The sequence below is a fragment of the Trachymyrmex cornetzi genome, unplaced genomic scaffold (genome assembly GCF_001594075.2).
Source record: "Trachymyrmex cornetzi isolate Tcor2-1 unplaced genomic scaffold, Tcor1.1 scaffold1093, whole genome shotgun sequence".
NCBI classification, from domain to species: Eukaryota; Metazoa; Arthropoda; class Insecta; order Hymenoptera; family Formicidae; genus Trachymyrmex; species Trachymyrmex cornetzi.
The window spans coordinates 85,370-104,886 of record NW_017295646.1 but is presented as its reverse complement, the minus strand read 5'-3'; the positions used below and the strand labels follow the sequence as shown (position 1 = coordinate 104,886).

Sequence of the window (19,517 nt, the reverse complement as noted above, 5' to 3'; positions counted from 1 at the left end):
CGATCCCGCTGCTCCTGCCTGGTCGTCGAGTCCCGACCGGTGGTGCGACGTCGCGTTTTAGGTGGTGCGTATAGACGGTGTGTGCGTACGTGCACGACGACGCGTACGCGAATACGCGTGATACACGCGCCGCCCGTCTCTCCACCGTTTGCGTTCCTCTTGGCGTATGGGAAATACACGGCACGGAGGGTGAGACGCCGGCCGGGGGTAATAGTGCGAGAAGGGGACGCGAGAGAAAGAGAGAGAGAGGGGGGAGGAAAAACCAGGGGGTGCGCGGACACAGAGGGAGCGGGAAGGAGAGAGACAGAGGGAGACCGACGTGCTACGACATGTGTCCGTGCTGAGTATCGTGTCCCCGACCGTGTGCCGACGTACGAGGGTGCGTCTTAAGGTAGACTCACCGGGAGAGGGGGTGCGAATGACAGAGACGGACGGAGAAAAAGATAAGAGAGAAAATTCTCGTCGACCCCTTCGTGCCGTGTTCTTCGGGGCTCTCTCTCTCCCTCGTCGTCGTCTACGCGGGACCACCGATGCAGACCTTACGGAAAAAAAACAGTCCTTGCAAGTGTGAGTAGAGAGCAAATTTTTTTTTTCGCTCAGATTCGTTTATCCTCGCGTGCCCCGTGTTCTGTAAATCGTTCATGATCCCAAAGAGTTTATGTGTCATCCCCGATGATGGCGAGTGTCGACGGGTGCTTCTAGTGCCACCCTGTATATCCGTTAGGGGCGCTCCGTAATATGGCTTCCTCGTGTTCGTGTATTTGAGGGGTTTTCGTGCCTCGTGCGATTTTCACGATTGGCTGTGCAATTCGATACGATTGATGCGTCTCGCGACGCGAAACCGAGAACACGAGAAACAAGTCGTGAATTCACTCACGATAAAACCGGAAGTTTACCCCCTTTGCACCCAGATGAACGCGTTTATCAACTGAGCAATGAACAGACAACTTCTCGCATCGCCGAGAGATGTCGACGTCTGTGCCGTTCGCGTGTTCTAGATTACTACTGCAGGACTTTTGAGAAGACAGCGCGGAAACGTGCTTATCCCTTTATTCGATTAAACATTTTAATTGGCGTAATTGAAATCGTAAAAGAATGCCGCGGGAAGAATGAGGAGATCTCGTTATGGAAATAAGCTGGGAAATATTCTAACAAAGTTTACAACGAGCACGCTGATTTGAAATGCCATACATCGGCGCGTGCTCCCTCATTATATATTTAAAGCTAAGCGGTCGATAGTTTTCGAATTACGCTCGTGTAATACGACGGAAGTGTTAACTACAAACTGGAGAGGAAAATGGAAAATGTCGCTAAATGAATTGCAAGACTGCGAATTATATTATAGAGACAAATACACTCCGCATAAATAGACAATTTCTTGATGAGTCACATGATAATAATTTATCATTTCTCTTCATTGTTTCTGAATCTTAGATTTTTCAATGTTGTCACATAGCTAATAGTCATGTTGCTATTTCTTTTTATAATAATTTTTTCTTGAGTTACATCATACAGAATATCCATAAATAAACGGGTCAAGTTTGAACGAGCCGGACTTCTTCGATCCAAGCTTTTTTTTTGTGAAAATGTCAAGAGTGGTCTCGACGCGATAAAAATATTTTCACAACGATACACCAAGTTTTCCGATACGTTTGGTTGCTATATTGTCGCGTGTCTTATCGTAGACCGCGCAATATGTACTATATACACAGAATTTATCAGTTTACCGATAACTTGACTTCAGAAACCGATAGAAACTGGAAGAAATTCGATTAAGATTCAGGAGACATTCATTTCTATTAAATTTGGTGTCTTCCAGACCAGATTTAAAAAAAAATATGAGATAACGGAAGATTTCGTTGTCTCTCTCCTTAGAAAAATAATATTGTAAACTGCTTAGTAATTAATTACTTATTTTGAGTATTAAAAACTAATGATAGTGCTTTTAATACTCAAATAAATGATTAATTATTATATAATCAATTTAATAATTACGTGAGAGAATTTTAACGGTGACTCTTAAAGAAATTTAATAGTATAAGTATTAAATTAATTTTTAATAAATTAAACTAATTTATTAAGTAATACTTACACAAGAGAATTCTTATTACGACTCTTGGAAAAATTTAATATTGCAAGTATTAAATTGATTAGTAACTATAAATTACGCATTTTTACTATTAAAAACACTAATATAACAGTGCTTTTTTAATACTTTAAATAAGTAATCAACTACTAGCCAATTTAACTTACAGTATTAAATAAAGAGTTGTTGTAAAGATTCTCTCGTAGTGATAGAGATACAATTAAATGTAGTCGATTTGTACTTTGTCCGACTGCTTCATCTTATTGCACACTCTTTTCGCGAGCCACAATAATAATTATTATTAGAGGCGCGGAATGCATGGGGGCAAGTGCAATGCAGGGCGCATCTGGCGCGAAAAGCAAGGAGAGAAGGAAGAAGGAGTCTCGATGAAAATTTGGATTGGTACCGGACGTATACACTCCTCGAGTGCCGACAGTTGGCGTTCTACACTCGAAGGCTACGAGTGCCTTCGAACAAACGCCATAGCAACCTTCAGTCATTAAAATCATAGGGGCAGCGAAGAGCCTGCTGAGAAAAAAAAAAGTCGCGATACTTCTCGTTTCTTTTTTTACGCTCTTTCTATATTATTTAGATCTTCAACAGATTTATCGTACCCTTGTTTGCACACATGGTCGCTGATAAAGTCAACTATTTTGCGTAGTAAAGCTAATATAATTATTCTCAGACTATAATGTACAGTTATTTATGTTCGCGCTGATATTTACTGTAATTCGGAGCTACACGAACTAGTTACATTTATTATAACTTATGCTATATATTCTATATAATCACACTTTTGTACCAAAAGCCGCGAAGTTATAACGAGACGTGTAACTGGCGTAACGCATTGTTTCAAATATTTATCACCGGTATTAATCTCCATTTACGAAATGTTATCGGGTACTTTGATACAATGGAAGCGATATTGGCTGACACTTCCGTTTACCAAAATGAATACAACAAATGGCACGTATTAATATCGTGGCTACGGACAGATATAGACCCAATTATCGGCTTCCGAATCATTAATTTTAATGCCGGGCCTCGCACCGACGGGAGGTCGTTCTTGGCTGGCACTCGAGTTCTTTCATTTTATAGTCCCGCCGGTCAAATTGGTTGTACGACCGATCGATGTCGATTTAATGCGTCCGAACCTATCGCCGTCGGGATCGCCGCTTTTCTGAAGAGCCTCCCCTCAGCGACTTCAAATACGATAATTCGATCTACTAGGCACCGAGCGATTCTCCTTTATGCAAGATCGAGCGGGGCGTGTGTTACAACAAGCGTGACAACAAGCGCACCCCGTACTTTCGTATTTTCGCGTTACTTTCGCCACAGTTCACCATACAGAATGAATTGAAAACGATTCGCGGCGAGCGACCTTAAGGGGATCCTAAAGTCGTCTGTTTTGCCGATTATTATTCAAATAAATATTTTTCTAATTGTCTTTGCACAGACTTAAAGTCGCTTTCCACAATTAAAGTATAAACGATAATGTAGTCCAAACCGGTCGATTTTATGCCAATTGTTATCGGCTTCTACCGTCGACTTCGTAAAAATATTATCAATTCATCCAACGAATTAAGCTGAAGACACTGATGAATCAATTTTGTTCAAAAATTCCTGCTGCAATCTTAATTTTCTACGACGTTCATAAAAAAAAATAAGAAACAGAACCGCAACTGAAATAGATCGTTTGTCGTGAACGAATTATTAATCATAAAGCTGCAGTCATTGGAGATTATTTTTATTCGTTTCTCTAATGAATTGCCAATTATTTCTTTATTCTTTCAATCGAAGGAATCAAGAAAGCGTTAAAATAATTCTGCATATATTTTACTTTCAGTCAAGAATGACCCAACCCGCTTTCTTGGGGAGGGCGTGTCGTTCAAGGCGAAGCTGATCGGTATTTTGGAGGTGACGGAAGCACGCGGTGACCGGATGTGCCAGACGGCCTTGGCTGAGCTGAAGATGGCGATTCGCGCCGCCGGTGAGCACAAGCAACGAATCGCCGTTCAGGTCAGCATAGATGGGCTTCGTTTGAGGGACGAAAAGACGGGGGTAAGTAACGAAATTATTCATGTAGGGAAACACTGCGGATCGATTTATGACATAATTTATGATTGCATCCTTTCGCAGGACTGCCTGTATCATCATCCGGTACATAAAATATCATTTATCGCGCAAGATATGAGTGATTCGAGAGCCTTCGGATATATTTTCGGATCACCGGATACTGGACATCGATTCTTCGGCATTAAGACTGATAAGGCGGCGAGTCAGGTAAATTTTTCTATTTTCGCTTTGTTTCAAACGTATTGTTTCTTTACATACATCATTGCACCAAAAATTTCCTCTAAAGATGTGTGAAATATGCAATGAAGTGACGTAATCCACGATTAATTCTTGTTCTCTATAAGTAACTGAAAGTGAATTCTTCATGCGTACTTGAACGCATGTCAGTTTGAAGAGCCTGTATCACGGGCCCTCGGCAAATATGCGAAAATCTAATCCGAATGCACAAGACGCACAAGGCGAGGGGCATCGAATTGATTTCGCAGCTCGAGAGTTATCAAGGACACGCACGAGCGATTGCGATTTCGCGTTCCTGCGTCGCTGCCAAACGCGGTTAAAGTGTGTCAATTATCGGGAACGAGTATCCGGCGAGCGAGGCATCGAGGGGGATGTAGCCGGAGGAGAGCAGGGAGCCTAGAATGATATTTGCCCGATCCGAGAAGCAATATCGACCTCGGCGACCGTAATCCCGGATGCGTATGTAAATAATTGCATTACACGGCTCCGCGTTCAACTCCACCCCGTTCCTCCGTTACGTCCTCGCCGCGGGAGATTGTTGCCGGATTATCCACGGCTCGCTTCATATGCCCCGTTCAAAGGGATCGACGAGCAACTTCTTGATATTCAAATCCGTCGGTATATCCCACTTTTGTGCTCAAGCACTGCGCGATTTAAGCGTCGAGAAAATGCTTCTTTCAAGTGTTTCCTTTTTTTCTGCGTCGAAGAAAATCGAAAATCACGCGCAAATAGCATGTTGTTCTTCAATGCAATCGATCAGGAGCGAAACAACCGTTAATGTATTATTATTATTATTATCCTAGAGACATAAGGAAACAAAATTTGATTCTAATAATGAATTTTAATGAATAAGTTAGATATGAGACAGAAACTGCGTATAATAATTTTGGCACTACTTCATTGAATTTAATTTTATTACACGACGAAAATCTAATCAATTCATTAGAAAAGGTACTTTCCTAATAAATCTCTGTTTCATGTATGCACTTATTTTCGCTTGTCTCTCATTGAGCAAAATAAGTTTGAAATAGTTAGTACTATTACGGTGTATTATTCGCATAATACGTTGCGGTCGCGAGCGACTTTCCACAAGACGCAAGAATATTAGACATAATAGTAGCGAACAGAAGTTCATGACGACTAATCAGCTACGTTAAGTCGAGGAATATGTTTAACTCTGGCATGAAGCACGGAGACTTTCGCTCTCGATTGTGCGCGCGCTGGCACAATTGCCGGGCCCTCAACTCGTACAATTCAATAGTGGCGATCATCGCCGCGAAAATGAAATCAGCTCGGGAAGCTCGCGCGACAGGTGGTAAATTAATTCAACAACCTTACGCCTTCATTCAATTTCCAAGTTTAATTTCTGCGCTCGCCTCCTGTAAACGACTCCGGTAATCCTCGCCCGTATATTCGGCGGCGTGTTTGATGCGCCGCTGGAGGTTTTAACCGACGTGGAATCGCAGCAAATAGAGGGTTGTCGCGCTGATAGTACGGGGGTAGAAGGGAAGGGTGAGAATAAAACGAACGATCGAAGAAAGGTTTCGGAAATTACGATCAACGGGCGTGGGTAGTTTCTTCGATATTTTTCATTCCTGAAGAAAAGAAAGTTAATTTAGATTCGTCGGGAATTCTCGAAGCTTCAAATTAATCTTAAAATAAAGGAAAGTTTATCCTTTTTTTTATTGGAACACAAAAAGATCGTTACATAAGTAAAAAATTTTAAGACGATAAAACGAATGAAAAAATTTGTTAATAAAAAATCTTACTGTTATATTTAAAATTAAGTTTCTGAAAAGGATGATTTCTTCAAAAAATCGAGAAATATTTTCAAATAAGAAGAATTCTTCAAATACGGCTGACTTCGAATATGTAAATGACGAAATGTAAATGAGTTTACGTCTGCAAGTTTGTTGCAAGTGGCACAAACAAGATATTTTGTTTAACAGGTGGTGATAGCGATGCGGGACTTGTTCCAAGTAGTGTTCGAGCTGAAGAAGAAAGAGATTGAACTGGCGAAACAGCACATAGAGCAGAATGCCATTAATGCGATTAAATTCCACACCGGCGGTATTTTCGTTGAATCGGCACCCGACACCAAGGTGAGTTCCAATCCCTCGAAATAATTGCTGCAGTCAAGATATGTCAGCTAAATTGTTCTCTTTAATGACTCTTCTTGTTCGTATTTTTAACTGCTTCTCCATTTTCTTCATAGTGTGCCTGAAGTATCATTATTCATGGATTCATTAATTTAAATATCATCTAAAATCAGTCAATGTTAACTGATTCTTTATCTCATTCTAAATAGAACTAGAAAATCTAGTTAAAAAAGATCGTGATTAACTTTAAAATTTTTATAAATGTCTTTAATCATAATTAAGATGATTATTTGTCGTTGTTTATATTGTAATTATCATATTGTATTATTACAATTTAGAAAGAAATAAAGAATCGGTTGCACAACGGTACGAGTTCATCGACGTTGGTGGAATGGATTTTAAGAGAAATACCGATAATAGTAAGACGTAATTAACAGACGCTAGAGACGCGTTACGATAATTTGTCGCAGGGCGCAGCGGGCACCGAGTCATCGTTTCATCGAATTCGCACGACTAACTGCGAGGTCGACAAAACCGCCGATCGCAAGAACGAGACACAGAGCGGTGTGATTGCGGATTTGCTAGATCTGCAGTTCGAACTGAATTCGCTGCAGCAGGGCATTCATCAGATGGACAAAATTACGCCAGAAAATCCCGTACCGTCTACCGACGATCTATTCGAGACCGATCCGTTCGGTGATTCTTTCGCGAACATGAAGGTGCGGATTGGTATTGCGAATTTGCGAATATCTTCTTCATCTAATGCGTTAGAAAGGAAATTGCAATCATCGCAATCTTAATATCGGTGTGAATGGAGAAACTGTATTTTTTTCATTATCTATCAGAAACGAATCAAACGTAATCATTACAACCATGATATTCATAGCGAAGAAAAACGATATTCATTGACAATATTATATGTTCGACGTTTTATTTTTCTGTACCTGTTGCAGCTGCAGGACACAGTTCGTCCAATTCTGCCACCGCCACCCTCTTCCACCAAGAGAGGACATTTAGAAAGACAGCATACCGTACCAGTACCACCCGCATCGACTACTTCCAGTCCGGCGACGACGTTAGTTAGTAAAACGCCACCACCACAGAGCACGATTCACTGGTTCGACAAGGAGGCTGAGGATCTTTTCAACGACAGTGAGATGACAAGTCTGAGTAAAAATTCAACGGCGAAAAAGGATTCGGAAGATGTAAGTGTCAATTTCCTCCCTATTTTTTTTAGCGAATAATACATTTCTAAAATAATTTCCATAATAATTTCACGCGACTTATATCGTATTGCAGAGCTCAGTGGAGACTACACCTCGTAACAGTCAAACAAAAAGTCCGCAGATCGATGTGTTCACGGAACTGGATCCCCTGGGTACCGGCCTGATTAAGCCTTACGTGGACAAGAAGGATTTCTTCCAGCACTTGAAAAATCCACCGAAAAAAGTCCTCAAAGATTTGGTGTCGACGAGTTCCAGCGATAGTTTTCCAACGAACTTCAACATCACAACCAGCACGGAATACATGGAGTCGACGAAAACGCAAAATGAATTATCGTCGAGGGACAGCGAGGACAATAACTTCGCCAATTTCGATCGATTCGACGAGAACGAGGCGAGCCAATCCTCCTCCCAGCAGAGAATCGACTCGCCGCCGAAAAAAGAGACAACCTCCCGCTCGATACATCATCAGCCTCTCTCGGTGTGTTTGCCACCGGAGGAATCGACGTTATCTAAAGGATCGACTACCGCTTCGGGAGGAAGTTCGATCCTTCGTAGTATGGACAGAGACTCGACGGAATCAACACAGGGGTTGGTGAAACTACCCAGTCCGAAGAAGTATCTTCAATCAGTACGGAAGAGGGACTTCGACATCGACTTACCGGCTGGAAAAACGCAGTCTTTGGAGTCCAATAAACAGTTCCCAGTGGATTTCTCGATGACAAACGAGTCACCGGCATCGCCACTGCGGTCTTGTTCATCGGACGCAAACTCGCGTCTTTCTAGCTCGAGCGCGGAATTGGATCTGGTGCCGGAACCACCGCCTAGGGGCACGGGAAGTATTCTTATTAACCCACCGCCTTTACCACCGAAGAAGCAGGGAGTTCGAGGGGGCGCGAGGCCACCGCCTAGACCGCCACATACGGAGGGACATTTCCAGTACGACTTTCCACAGCGCGAGACCTCGCCGTCACCCACCAAGATTGTTAGGGATAAAAACAAAAGTCCGCCGAGAGATACCAAGGGTCATCAGTTCGACGATAATTTCAGTCCGCCTCCGCAAATATCCGGCAGATCGGACTTTACAACGACCACTACCTCTGCCTTCGAGGATTCCTTCAGCACGATGATATCATCCACAACATCGTTGTCCGTGCCCTTTACTACCAGCAGCACCATCCCGGTTACAGACTCCAAAAAGATGAAACCGCCGCTGGATATCACGCTCAGTCAGCTGACATCATCGTGGACGGATCTGGATGAGTTGGCCTCCAGTCTTGACATGACCGTTCAGCAGCTGACGAGTCTGACTTTGACGCAACTCACGCAATGCTTGGCGAGTCTTTCGACAAAAGAAACTGTCGTTGATGCAGACGAAACTCCGTCAATAACGACAAAATCGATATCGACATCGATAAAGGAGCAAACCGTGGTTCCACCCAAACCTGCGACCTCGTCGCTGTCGTCGTTGGCATCAAAATCGCTCGAGATGACGATTGGATCGAATTCGACTTCTTTCATGTGTTCGGAATCTTTCAAAACTAATTACGAACCGGAAACAAAACAGGATCCTACGTATGACAAGTACGCAGTTTTTCGAGAATTACTGGAAATGGAGCAGATGGAACGGAAAGAAGAAAAGGTCGAAGAGCCAACTGAGAATAACGAAGAGTTTAATAAAAACGAACAAGATTCTGACGAAGTTGAAATTCAACCAGATGTACCAACCAGTGAGAGTACTTCGAATTCTATAGCTTCGTTGGTGAATTTGACCGTCAAGCTACCAGTTAAGAATGAAAATTTGTTAAAAGAAGAGTCCGCAACGAAATCGGACGAAACAATAACTAGCTCCCTTGCAAATTTAACAACAGAAAAATCAATAGAAGTCGAAGACAAAGAAATCGAGAAGGAAAGTGACGTAATTGCAGATGCAGATGTCATATCCGATTCGTCTACGGTCCAGCCAACAGAAATAGACATCGACGACGATAGGGAGAAGACGCAGACTATCACAGATGCGGAAGATAGACCAGAAAATTCCGAAAAAGGGAGCGACGCCAATGGCACTTTGTCTGATAAAGTCGGATCCGATATTCTCAACGATGACATGAATGGCTCATCCGTGGCTGAGAGATCCTCGATGGAGGTAAAATCCTCGATCTCCACATCAAGCGACAGATACGCTGCCCTACGGGAGATCATCGGCGAACCAGAACCGGTGCCGATCAAGAAGGACGATGAGGAGATATTAAGCTCTGCCCGAGCATCGCCGGTGGTGCAATCTCAGCAACAAATTCAGCAGTCGAGAAGTCTGGCGGAGGTAGAATTATTGAATTTGTTTTCCGACAGTCTGCCACCACCAGCGAGCTCGAATATTTCGGCTAAGAAAGATTCGGAAGATTTGAAGGCCGTAGCGATGGACATTTTTGAAGAGATCAAAATGTTGAACACCGGCACACATCGCGCCAAGGAGACCAAGCCATTGGCTTCGTCCTCGGGCTTTGAAGATATGTTTTGTCCGTTCGGGGAGACGACGCGATCAGACAAGGATGACAGTAAGGAGGACACTAATTGGGCCAAGTTCGACACGGGCGTCTTTGGCTCGTCCGATAGATCTTCGTGCGAGGGACAGCGATCGATAGGCGGTACTTCGCCATGGTCACCAGACGGCAAAGATTTCCATAGAGAGACTTCGTTCAAAGGAAACAGCGGTTACCGACACTCGGGCGACAGCGACAACGAATGGAAAGACGAGGAGGAGAGTGAGGAGAGCAACGGCAGGTTACGAGGGGACGGTAGATACTGGTCCCGGCATCCGCGATTCGATGCACCCGGTTTTGAAGATAGATCGTTTTATGAGGATACCGATAAGCGGGACCGCAGCTTTCGCGACAGAATGGGCAGGAAATCGCGCGGTGCACCGTGGACCAAGAGTGGAACTCATCGTCCGCGCGACCCATCACCTTGGTACGAGGAGGGTCAATGGGAAGACGAAGGTCCGCGGCGGTATCCACATCGGAAAGTGCAGCCCTACAAGGACGACGAGGATCAATACGAAACGCATTGGAAATGCCGGTCGAAGCCGCCGCCGCCACAACGGTGTAATTGGAGCCACGACGTTCACGGTTCGTACTACGACGATGAGCGTAAGCGAAAGCTGATGCTGTGGAACGACGAAGATCGTTTCGGTAGCAGCCAAGAGAGCATGGGCTACGACGAGGAAGATCGATGGAGCAGAAGAAGGTACGAGAGAAGACGATGGGAGGAGGATAACAGATTCTGGGGTAGAAGAGGGCCTCCAGACGCCGATTATGCTTTAAGAGAATCACTCTACTATTCACTATATCGCGATAGCAGAGACAGACCTCACGACTATCCGTCCTGGGACGAGGAGTATGGTCCGGAACGTCCGAGCGACGACTCACCCAGATACAATCCGGCGGGTAGGAAGAGACATTGGCCGAAGAGACCCAACAGCGCAAACGACGGCCGTAACAGCGATATGGTGTACGCAGATCCACGCAAATTCGGCGCCTCCAGATCCGAGTGCAGCGACAATGATTCCGATCCGTATCTACGACCCTCTCAGCGTTCCAGAAGTCGCGAGAGTTACTGGGGTAGCGATCAGGAATATGATAGCTGGGTAGAGCGACCGTACTGGTCCGAGGGTCCCGATTCAAAGAGTGAGACGATGCACCGCAAGCGAATAGCCAGGCACAAGACTCGACAAGCGCAAAAGACGCAGAGTCCGTTCGAGGATGATTTCGCGCAAAGCGTCGAGCATATGGAACCGTCTGGTCCAAGCGGCGCGATAGAACCGCTGGCACCAGTGGACGTGCGAATACGACCGGATACGGCTGACCAGAAGCGGGAGCCGCCGCCCGCGAGTCCCTCGTCTGGTATCAGAGGTCCCAAAGATCATCCTAGGCGAGAGATCCCCGTTCGGGAGTACAGTAAACGATCGAGCTACTTCGAGGATGATCTCACACCCACGGCGAGCGCATCCAGTGACACGTCCGACCGACAGAGGTTGTCGTCCGATCTCAAAGCCACGCCGGAGGAGCTGCCGTGCGATACCAAGGATCCACAGCAGTCCATTGATGGCTTCGTCTCCGAGGATAGTGGCCGTGATTCTTTCTTCAATGGCGATCTGAGGTTCGACGACGACGCCTTCGTCTTCAAGTCCGAACTGGACGACAACGTGCCGGACCACCGCGCGACTACGTTGCCGCTGAAGAATTCGAGACAAGGAAAATACGGGCCAGGGAATAATAATAACAATAATAAGACGGCTAGGGGTGATCAGTATATTCGGAAATCGGAATCGGTGAATATCTTCGCGAGGGAGAGCGATCCGTTCGACGGCGATGATTTCTTCAATTGATCTATCGAGCGAACGACAGTAAGGGTCGCTAAAACCCCGCGCTGAGTTCGGGGACACTAATGTGGACTAGATAATTGGAACTTGGATTTTAAAAAATGAGAAGAAAAGAGAGAAAAGGAGAACAAAGGGACGGTTTTCATTGCACACTCGGAAAACGTCGGCGGATCGTGAAAAACGGTGGAATCCAACGCTATTTGGTTCGCTACAACGATATACTTGGTTCTCCTCTAGTCAGAACTCGGCTATAGCAATTTTAACGTAGTAAAATTGAAGGAAGAGCTTTGAATGCAACTTGAACATATCCGAAAAAGTGTTGTAGCGATATTTTTCTGCGCTTCTCTCGTTTCACAAAATTCTTTGAAAAATCTATTCTTGTTTGACAGTGAGAGAGCGCAATTCTTCGTTTCACGCAACTAAAAATTTTCTTGTAATTTACCTTTTATATTAATTTACAACATATATGCCCGTACTTCTCGACAGATTTAATTCGTTCTCTACTAAACAGATTAATTCGTCTTGAAGAAAAGGGTGAAATGTCCAAAAATTAATCATTTTTAATCTTGTTTTTTTTTTTAGTAGGGAAAAAGAAATTTCCAGGCATACACACACAACAAAGAAACTAGTCTAACGAATTTGTATATAATATTTTACCGTATTAAAATTGATTTGCTGAGAGAAAAAAAAAGAAAAAAGTCAGCATGATTTAATAATTTATGTATTGCATAATTATTAAATATCGTTTTATTTATACGTTTATATACTCAATTATTGTATTTATTTAGTTATCTTTTCGTTGCAAGAATTTGTAAATGTGCAATTTAATTATATTTGTTAAGGAACGATTCTAGTCAAGTGTGCGTAACCGTTGTATTTGGGAGTTTCGAGGAAGGAAAAACTAATAGCACGTTTTGGGAAGTAATCAAAACATGATTTTTATACATTTTTAACTAGCACGAATCAATTACTTTACATTAGGCGTTTGTACATCGTCGACGACGACGATCCTTCTGCGAGCTCCCCTCCGATTCGTCATTCGGTTACGCTGCTGACAAATTGCTCTCAAGCGTGAGAGATACGAAGGGTGGTAGAATTATGTTTACACAGACGAGATTATTGCCTTATGTTCGTCGTACCTTTAATGTTCTAGTGTGCGAAATTTCTCGGATATGAAAAGTATTATTTAATGTGTATAAAGTATGCGGATTGTGGAAAGAAAAGCTTCTTTTAAAGGTATAAACTAAATTATTTCGTCCTCTAATTTTTCTTCGACTCTATTTTTTCATTGTAAGTGAAAATAAATGTTGACAGAATAATGTAATTCCAAGTTACAATTACTTATAACAAAACTTAAAGTTAAAGTGATATTTCTCTATAAGATGACTTGAAAATTCCAGACAATATCGTCCAGCACACGATGTTTTCTTTCTATTTAACACACCGAAGCTTACCTCGATGGCTTCAATTTACATTATTCTCAACGCTTTTAAACATAAAAATTGCTTTTACAAAAATTGTTTTTATGAAAGCGAAATGAGAAATGTAAAAGAAAAGATAAAAACAAATAACTTTTTACTTCAAATTATAAATAATGCTCGTCGCTACATGTTCTGTCTAATCTTATATGCAGAGCGCGTAGTTTGTCAAGATTTACCGCAAATTCTGTTAATATATTTGCATGATTTATGTTGATCAATATTTCTACACTAACCACCGTATTACAACGATCATGCCGACATTTTACACTGTATGTACTTATGTAATAATAGTAGTAAATTATTTATCACTCGTTTAATAGTTACTCGACACTGTATTGCGAGTATGCGTCAGAAATGATAACGACAATACCGCTTCAATGGCAATTCGATTCCTTGTCCTCCCCTTTCCTAAAAGATTTGTTAATACGGCTGATGATCAATTATACATAATCAATTATACAAATTTATCTTGCTGTTTTTACATATGACTTCTTAAGGAATCTGTAGATACAACTATACGCAAAATTGCGGTAATGGATAATAAGAAGAAATCAACAACTGTAAAAAGTGAAAGATAAATTATTGGTGAACATATCTCAGTAGTTGAACTTATAATTATAATTATATATATATAATTATAATGAAAAATTTTATATTAAAGATTTCAACATTCACTGTACGATCAAAAACTTTCTTGTTGGAAATTGCTCTTTGAAAAAAATTATATCTTAAAATATTTTCTTTTGCTTTCAAACTTAGAAATAAAAGAATTGTACTTTATGATCTTAAAACTGTATTAATTTCGCATATTAAATTACAAAGCAAATGGAGACAATAATTTTATCTCGAAAAAAATATGGAAAAAGATTCGATTTTTAAAAAGTAACTCTCTTTGATCAGCAAAGAAATAAGATCGATGTGCATGATGATCATTTTCATGAAAAAAATTGAGCATTCTTTTTAATTTTTATTCAAGTATTTAACAAAGATGAAACAAGCTTTTATTATACATATAATTGCTTATTTTGTGAAATTTTCACTTAATAATTTGAGAGAAATTGAGAGCTGCAGATGAACAAGATAAAACCATGTAAGTATACAATTGTAATTTCCATTTTTACTGATAAAATTGTATTTCCTTTTAATTTTGCAGTTCTATTTTTTATTAGAAAAAATTTCAGCCAAAACAATGATTTTCTGTATCGCTATTAATGAAATTTAAATTAACATTTAACAATATTTAAGTAAAGGATAGCTAATATAAAATACTAATCAATCAATCAACTAAATAATAATATCACGCTAAGTAATATTTCAATGATTAAAATATAAATAATTTTTTTATTAAAAAATAAATTCAATTGAAGTAAGTCTTTGAGATAGTCAATAGTAGAACATAACTAAAGAATTATTTAAAATCTTTTCGTGCATATACAATTATGTACTAATTCTGTATCCTGTCATCATCATTGACTTATCACTCTCCAACTCTTTCAGCTAATAAAAATATATAAAAATAGAAATCGCAACAATTTCTAGTCCATATCTCGCAAATCTCGTGTACTATGCGTTCTATTCTTACAAAATACTTCAACAAGGTTCATCCTCACGTTTGACAAGAGCAAAGTGACAAATAAGCGCCAGGGTGGCGTCATCATCGACATGCTTAAACCGCACAATCGGTGTGGCACGTCCCTCGGCCTTGTGTGTATACGCCACCCTGTTTCTTGATTTTGGCCGCGCACAATGCACAATAAAAGAGCATTAGGATCGCCGGCTTTGTCGAGAGAGAGCGGCTGCACGACTTCTCTCGCAACAATGGCGCGGCCTCCACTCGGCCGCGGTGCTCGAAACACCTGGCAAACAAGGAAACAATGCGCCGCACGAGCCGCACTTCGACAGGATTTCGCGCATTTGGGGGTGCGCGCACGCTAACAAATTATCGCCCCCTCCCTCCACCCTCTGCCACGACTTTACCACCCCCACGGCTCACCCCTTAGTTCTACCGCATCTTTCTCGCACTCTTCACCTTCTTTCTTCCTTCGTTCTATACTGTATCGTAAATTTTTGGGATTACAAATCGCGTGCTTTCGCAGAAAAAAATCACTACACTGCGTGTCTAAAATTTATTTTCAAAATAAATACTGGATGAATCGATCAAATTTTAGAAAAGTAAAAAAAATTTTAAGTCTTTAATTCCATTAATTACCGATCATAATATTTTTTCTCAATATTAAGTTGGTTCTTTGTGGTTAAAATGGTGTACCTTCTTGTACACCTTTTTTAAAATTAAATAAATATACCTATATATTTAAAGTAACGAAAGGAAACAGTACAATTGTGAGATATGTAATCTTATGAATATATATTAGGTGTGGAATATTGTTTTTTAAATTAAGCGAACGGCAGGAATTAAGTTCAACACCTAATAATAAAACGTCTAGCTAGCTCTATAATTTTAAATAAAGAATATATCTCAATAATCTTAAACAAAGAATATATTTAAAGATAGATATGTTTAAAACGGATTTTAATTCAGCATTAAAAAATTACTGCAAGGTACTTCTAGTCACCAAATGTCAGTGGCAGAAAAATAAAGTAATTTTATCTAGCGTGGGTGGACTCATTGTTAGACCAGATCGCTATGTCTTTGCGTGAAAGGCGACGCATGAAGGAGCGGAAAGCTGTAGAAGAGGGCGGAGGGTAAAGAAGAGAAAATCAACCCGCATGTGCTCGTACGCACTCGAAAACAAAAAGTACTTTCGACTATGTGGAGACGGGAATCATAAAATGCACCGAGCGGCAGCGACGGCGGCGGCGGCCCTTCTCGGCCAAATGCAACTCTGAAAAGCCACGAGAAATGTTTGTAATTGGGATCGTTGGCCCGTCGTGCTCTGTAGACTCTGCGCGTTCAAGAGAGAAACGGAGAAAGAGTACTCCCTTCTTGCTCGAGTACGCGCGGGTCCGTGTAAGTATACTTTTGCGATACGCGTTAAAGTTTTATTTTGTTAGAGCACTTTTTTGTTAGAGTACATTTAGCGCATGAGTTTATAACGTAAGAAACTGCCCTTTATAATGTAAGTAAATTTTTTAAAAACAATTTAATATGGTTATACACTAAATAAACAATTATTAAGTCACAGTTCAATATTGAACAAAATAGGGAGAGAGAGAGAGAGAGAGAGAATATTTTGACGAATATTTTTTGACATAATTTTTTATATATCATTAATATATAAATTATTAGAGCAAAAGATCACTAAAATTCTACTGTGGACTTGAATTTAATGGACCGATATTGTTACAAGTTCTTCTTATTTTTATATATATTATAACAAGGTAGTAGTTTTTCTAAGATCTTTTATACCGCTGATTGCGGTAATAAAGTATTCCCATGAAAGAGCGATCACCGATAATTCACCCTCAAGTATTTCCTACTTAATGACGACATCGTTAGCGTCGGGCGCGCCAACGTGTGTCCATCAATATTTCATAAATCTCAAGTAAAAGCGGCAAGTGTTTACCGCATCCTAAGCAACTAAGCGAATCCTCGATCTCGTTCGCCGGTTAGCCGTAAGTGTGTTCCCCGCCGGCAAATTTGCATTGAATTGAATTTCAGATTCGGTCGCGCGGCTTCACCACAATCGGGCTGCCATCGAGGACCCCCTTCGGACCCCCCTCCGTGTCTTTCTTCAATCTGCACGAAATCAAATGAGACGGTATACAGGGTGAACCACGTAATTTAACCATCCCAATCATTCGCCACCGTGAAGACAATTTAAATTTATTTTTCTTGTTTTTATTTTGAATAATTTGCCTTAAAGCAGGCTAAAATAATTTCCAATATATGTAGGGGAGACCGGAGCTGGTTGTCGTACGGGGTTGATTGTCAAAATGCTTATAACTCAAACAAGACACGGCAGAAAAATCTCTTTTTTCGACTGTAGATAGCTGATATAATATTAATTTGTTGTGTAAAATGATTTGCACCACAAGCATTATATATATTATTTATAGCGATTTTTGAGAAAATGAAGTTGGTGAGTAAATTTTTATAATCATCTATTTTTTGTTGTCTGACAAGTCTTTGGCATTATTAATCGTAATATCTCTGTATTCGTAGAAAATGACATATCTTAAAAGATCTTTGCTACAATTAAGTAATCATTATTCTGACTAAATTTGTGAATACAATCTCTTTTATTAAAAATGGCTATGTGGGGTAGATTGACCAAAATGAGACGAGATTAAATGACAATTAATTTTAATATCTTTAGAGGACACATTTTCAGAGAATATACTTACAAATATATTATATTTCATATAGATATATATATTTTCACTTTTCATATAGAAATTATGGTACAAAAACAAATTACGTATTTTATGATTAAAATAACTATTTTATTTGTATTAATACTATAATTACTATTATTTCTCAAAATATAGAACTGATACTAAAATAAAAATTGTGTTTTTTATATGTGTTGCCTATAACAAATATGCTACTGCCTAGAACGTGTGACAATTAATCCAGAACACGGGGTTAATTGTCATATTTTTGCAGCATCATTTAAAATTAAATAACTTATTTTTATGATATGATGAATTCACGAGTAATATTTTTTTTAATACCTAAAGGATGTAGGTATATTGTAACGTATATAATATTTCAAAATCAGGCATCCACTTTTTTCTAAAATTCAATAATCAAAAACTGTGACAATCGGACCCGATCTCCCCTATTTATCAATATTTTTAAAATATTTGTGTATAAAATCACCTTTCAACCTTTTAAATGGATAATTGATTTATCTGTATGGTCGTTCTGACAGTTGATATTCACTCAAATACAAAGTTCGCAATACGTCATATGACGAACTCAATCGCGACAAGAAGAATTTCCAGTTTATCATCTCTGAACCGCATAAAGTAAATGGCTCTTCCTGCTCAATGCGAGGAGGAGGGAAAGGAAGGTGCGGAGGACATCTCCGCACCGGTGGCGAAAGTGGCAGACGCGGCAAGGGATGAGGTGGAAAAGGACGAGACGGGACTCTCGAGAGCAGAGAAGGGGTGTGAGATTCTCGACGAAGCGGGAAAACGACGTCTTGAAAAAGGTGCAAAGCCGACAGTATTCTTTGTAGCGGGGATATTCGCCTTGTACCGCCAAGACCTCTTCGCACTTCTTTAGCTTTCCGCACGCTCCACCCTCATCCCCCGCTTCGCTCCTGCGACGGCTTACGACTTTCTTGCGCAGCGGTCCTCTTCATCCTCCCGACTACCATCACCACTCCGACGTTGTTACTATATATATACTACTACACCAATTCAACCACCAACGCCGTCATGAGGATCGGCTAGTAGTAGCAGCGACTTACTTCTCCGCCCTCGGCCGACTGAAGGCTCTCTCTTTCGGTATGAGATATTTACCAACATCCAAGATGGCGGCAAAACCTCGCTGGCTTTTCGCAGGGAGAATGACGACAAGGACGCGTCATCCATACAGCGGTAATGCGGTCTTTTTCCACTAGTAAACACTCACTCCCTCTCTTTCTCGCTGCTGTGCTCCTCTCGCGTTCCTCTCGCGATTCTTACCAACTTCGTTCTCGTCTTCTCCTTCGTCTACTTCTTTTTCTTTTTCTTCTTCTTTGAACTCTTTGTGAGCTTTATGCTGCACACCGCGCAGCTTTTGTCACCGCAAAAGCGACTGCGCTTCTATTTTTCAACGTCGACTGCTCTCCCGCGAGATTGAGGATTTTAGGTCGCATAGTGCTATGTAGACGACGAAATGCGTCGGCGGTTCCCCTTAATCCATAAATCCCTTTACACGCGTGTTGCGAATATTTCCAAGAATTCTTTTTGTATTTTGTAAAATGCATTTTAATATTATTCTACAAGACGGTGTAGCGTAAATTATTTTAATTGCTTTAGTGTTAC

At 40.9% G+C, this 19,517-nt stretch overlaps 1 protein-coding gene across 1 annotated transcript; it reads left to right on the top strand.

Annotated features, from left to right (window-relative positions):
* The first annotated feature begins 55 nt into the window (after positions 1-55).
* Dab (DAB adaptor protein) lies at positions 56-12,708 on the top strand. The gene is made up of 7 exons (XM_018508315.1): positions 56-567; positions 3,933-4,147; positions 4,226-4,369; positions 6,349-6,501; positions 6,969-7,217; positions 7,452-7,703; positions 7,798-12,708. The coding sequence occupies exons 1-7, from the start codon at positions 531-533 to the stop codon at positions 12,103-12,105; spliced, it is 5,358 nt and encodes a 1,785-aa protein (XP_018363817.1). The 5' UTR covers positions 56-530; the 3' UTR covers positions 12,106-12,708.
* The last annotated feature ends 6,809 nt before the right edge of the window (positions 12,709-19,517 follow it).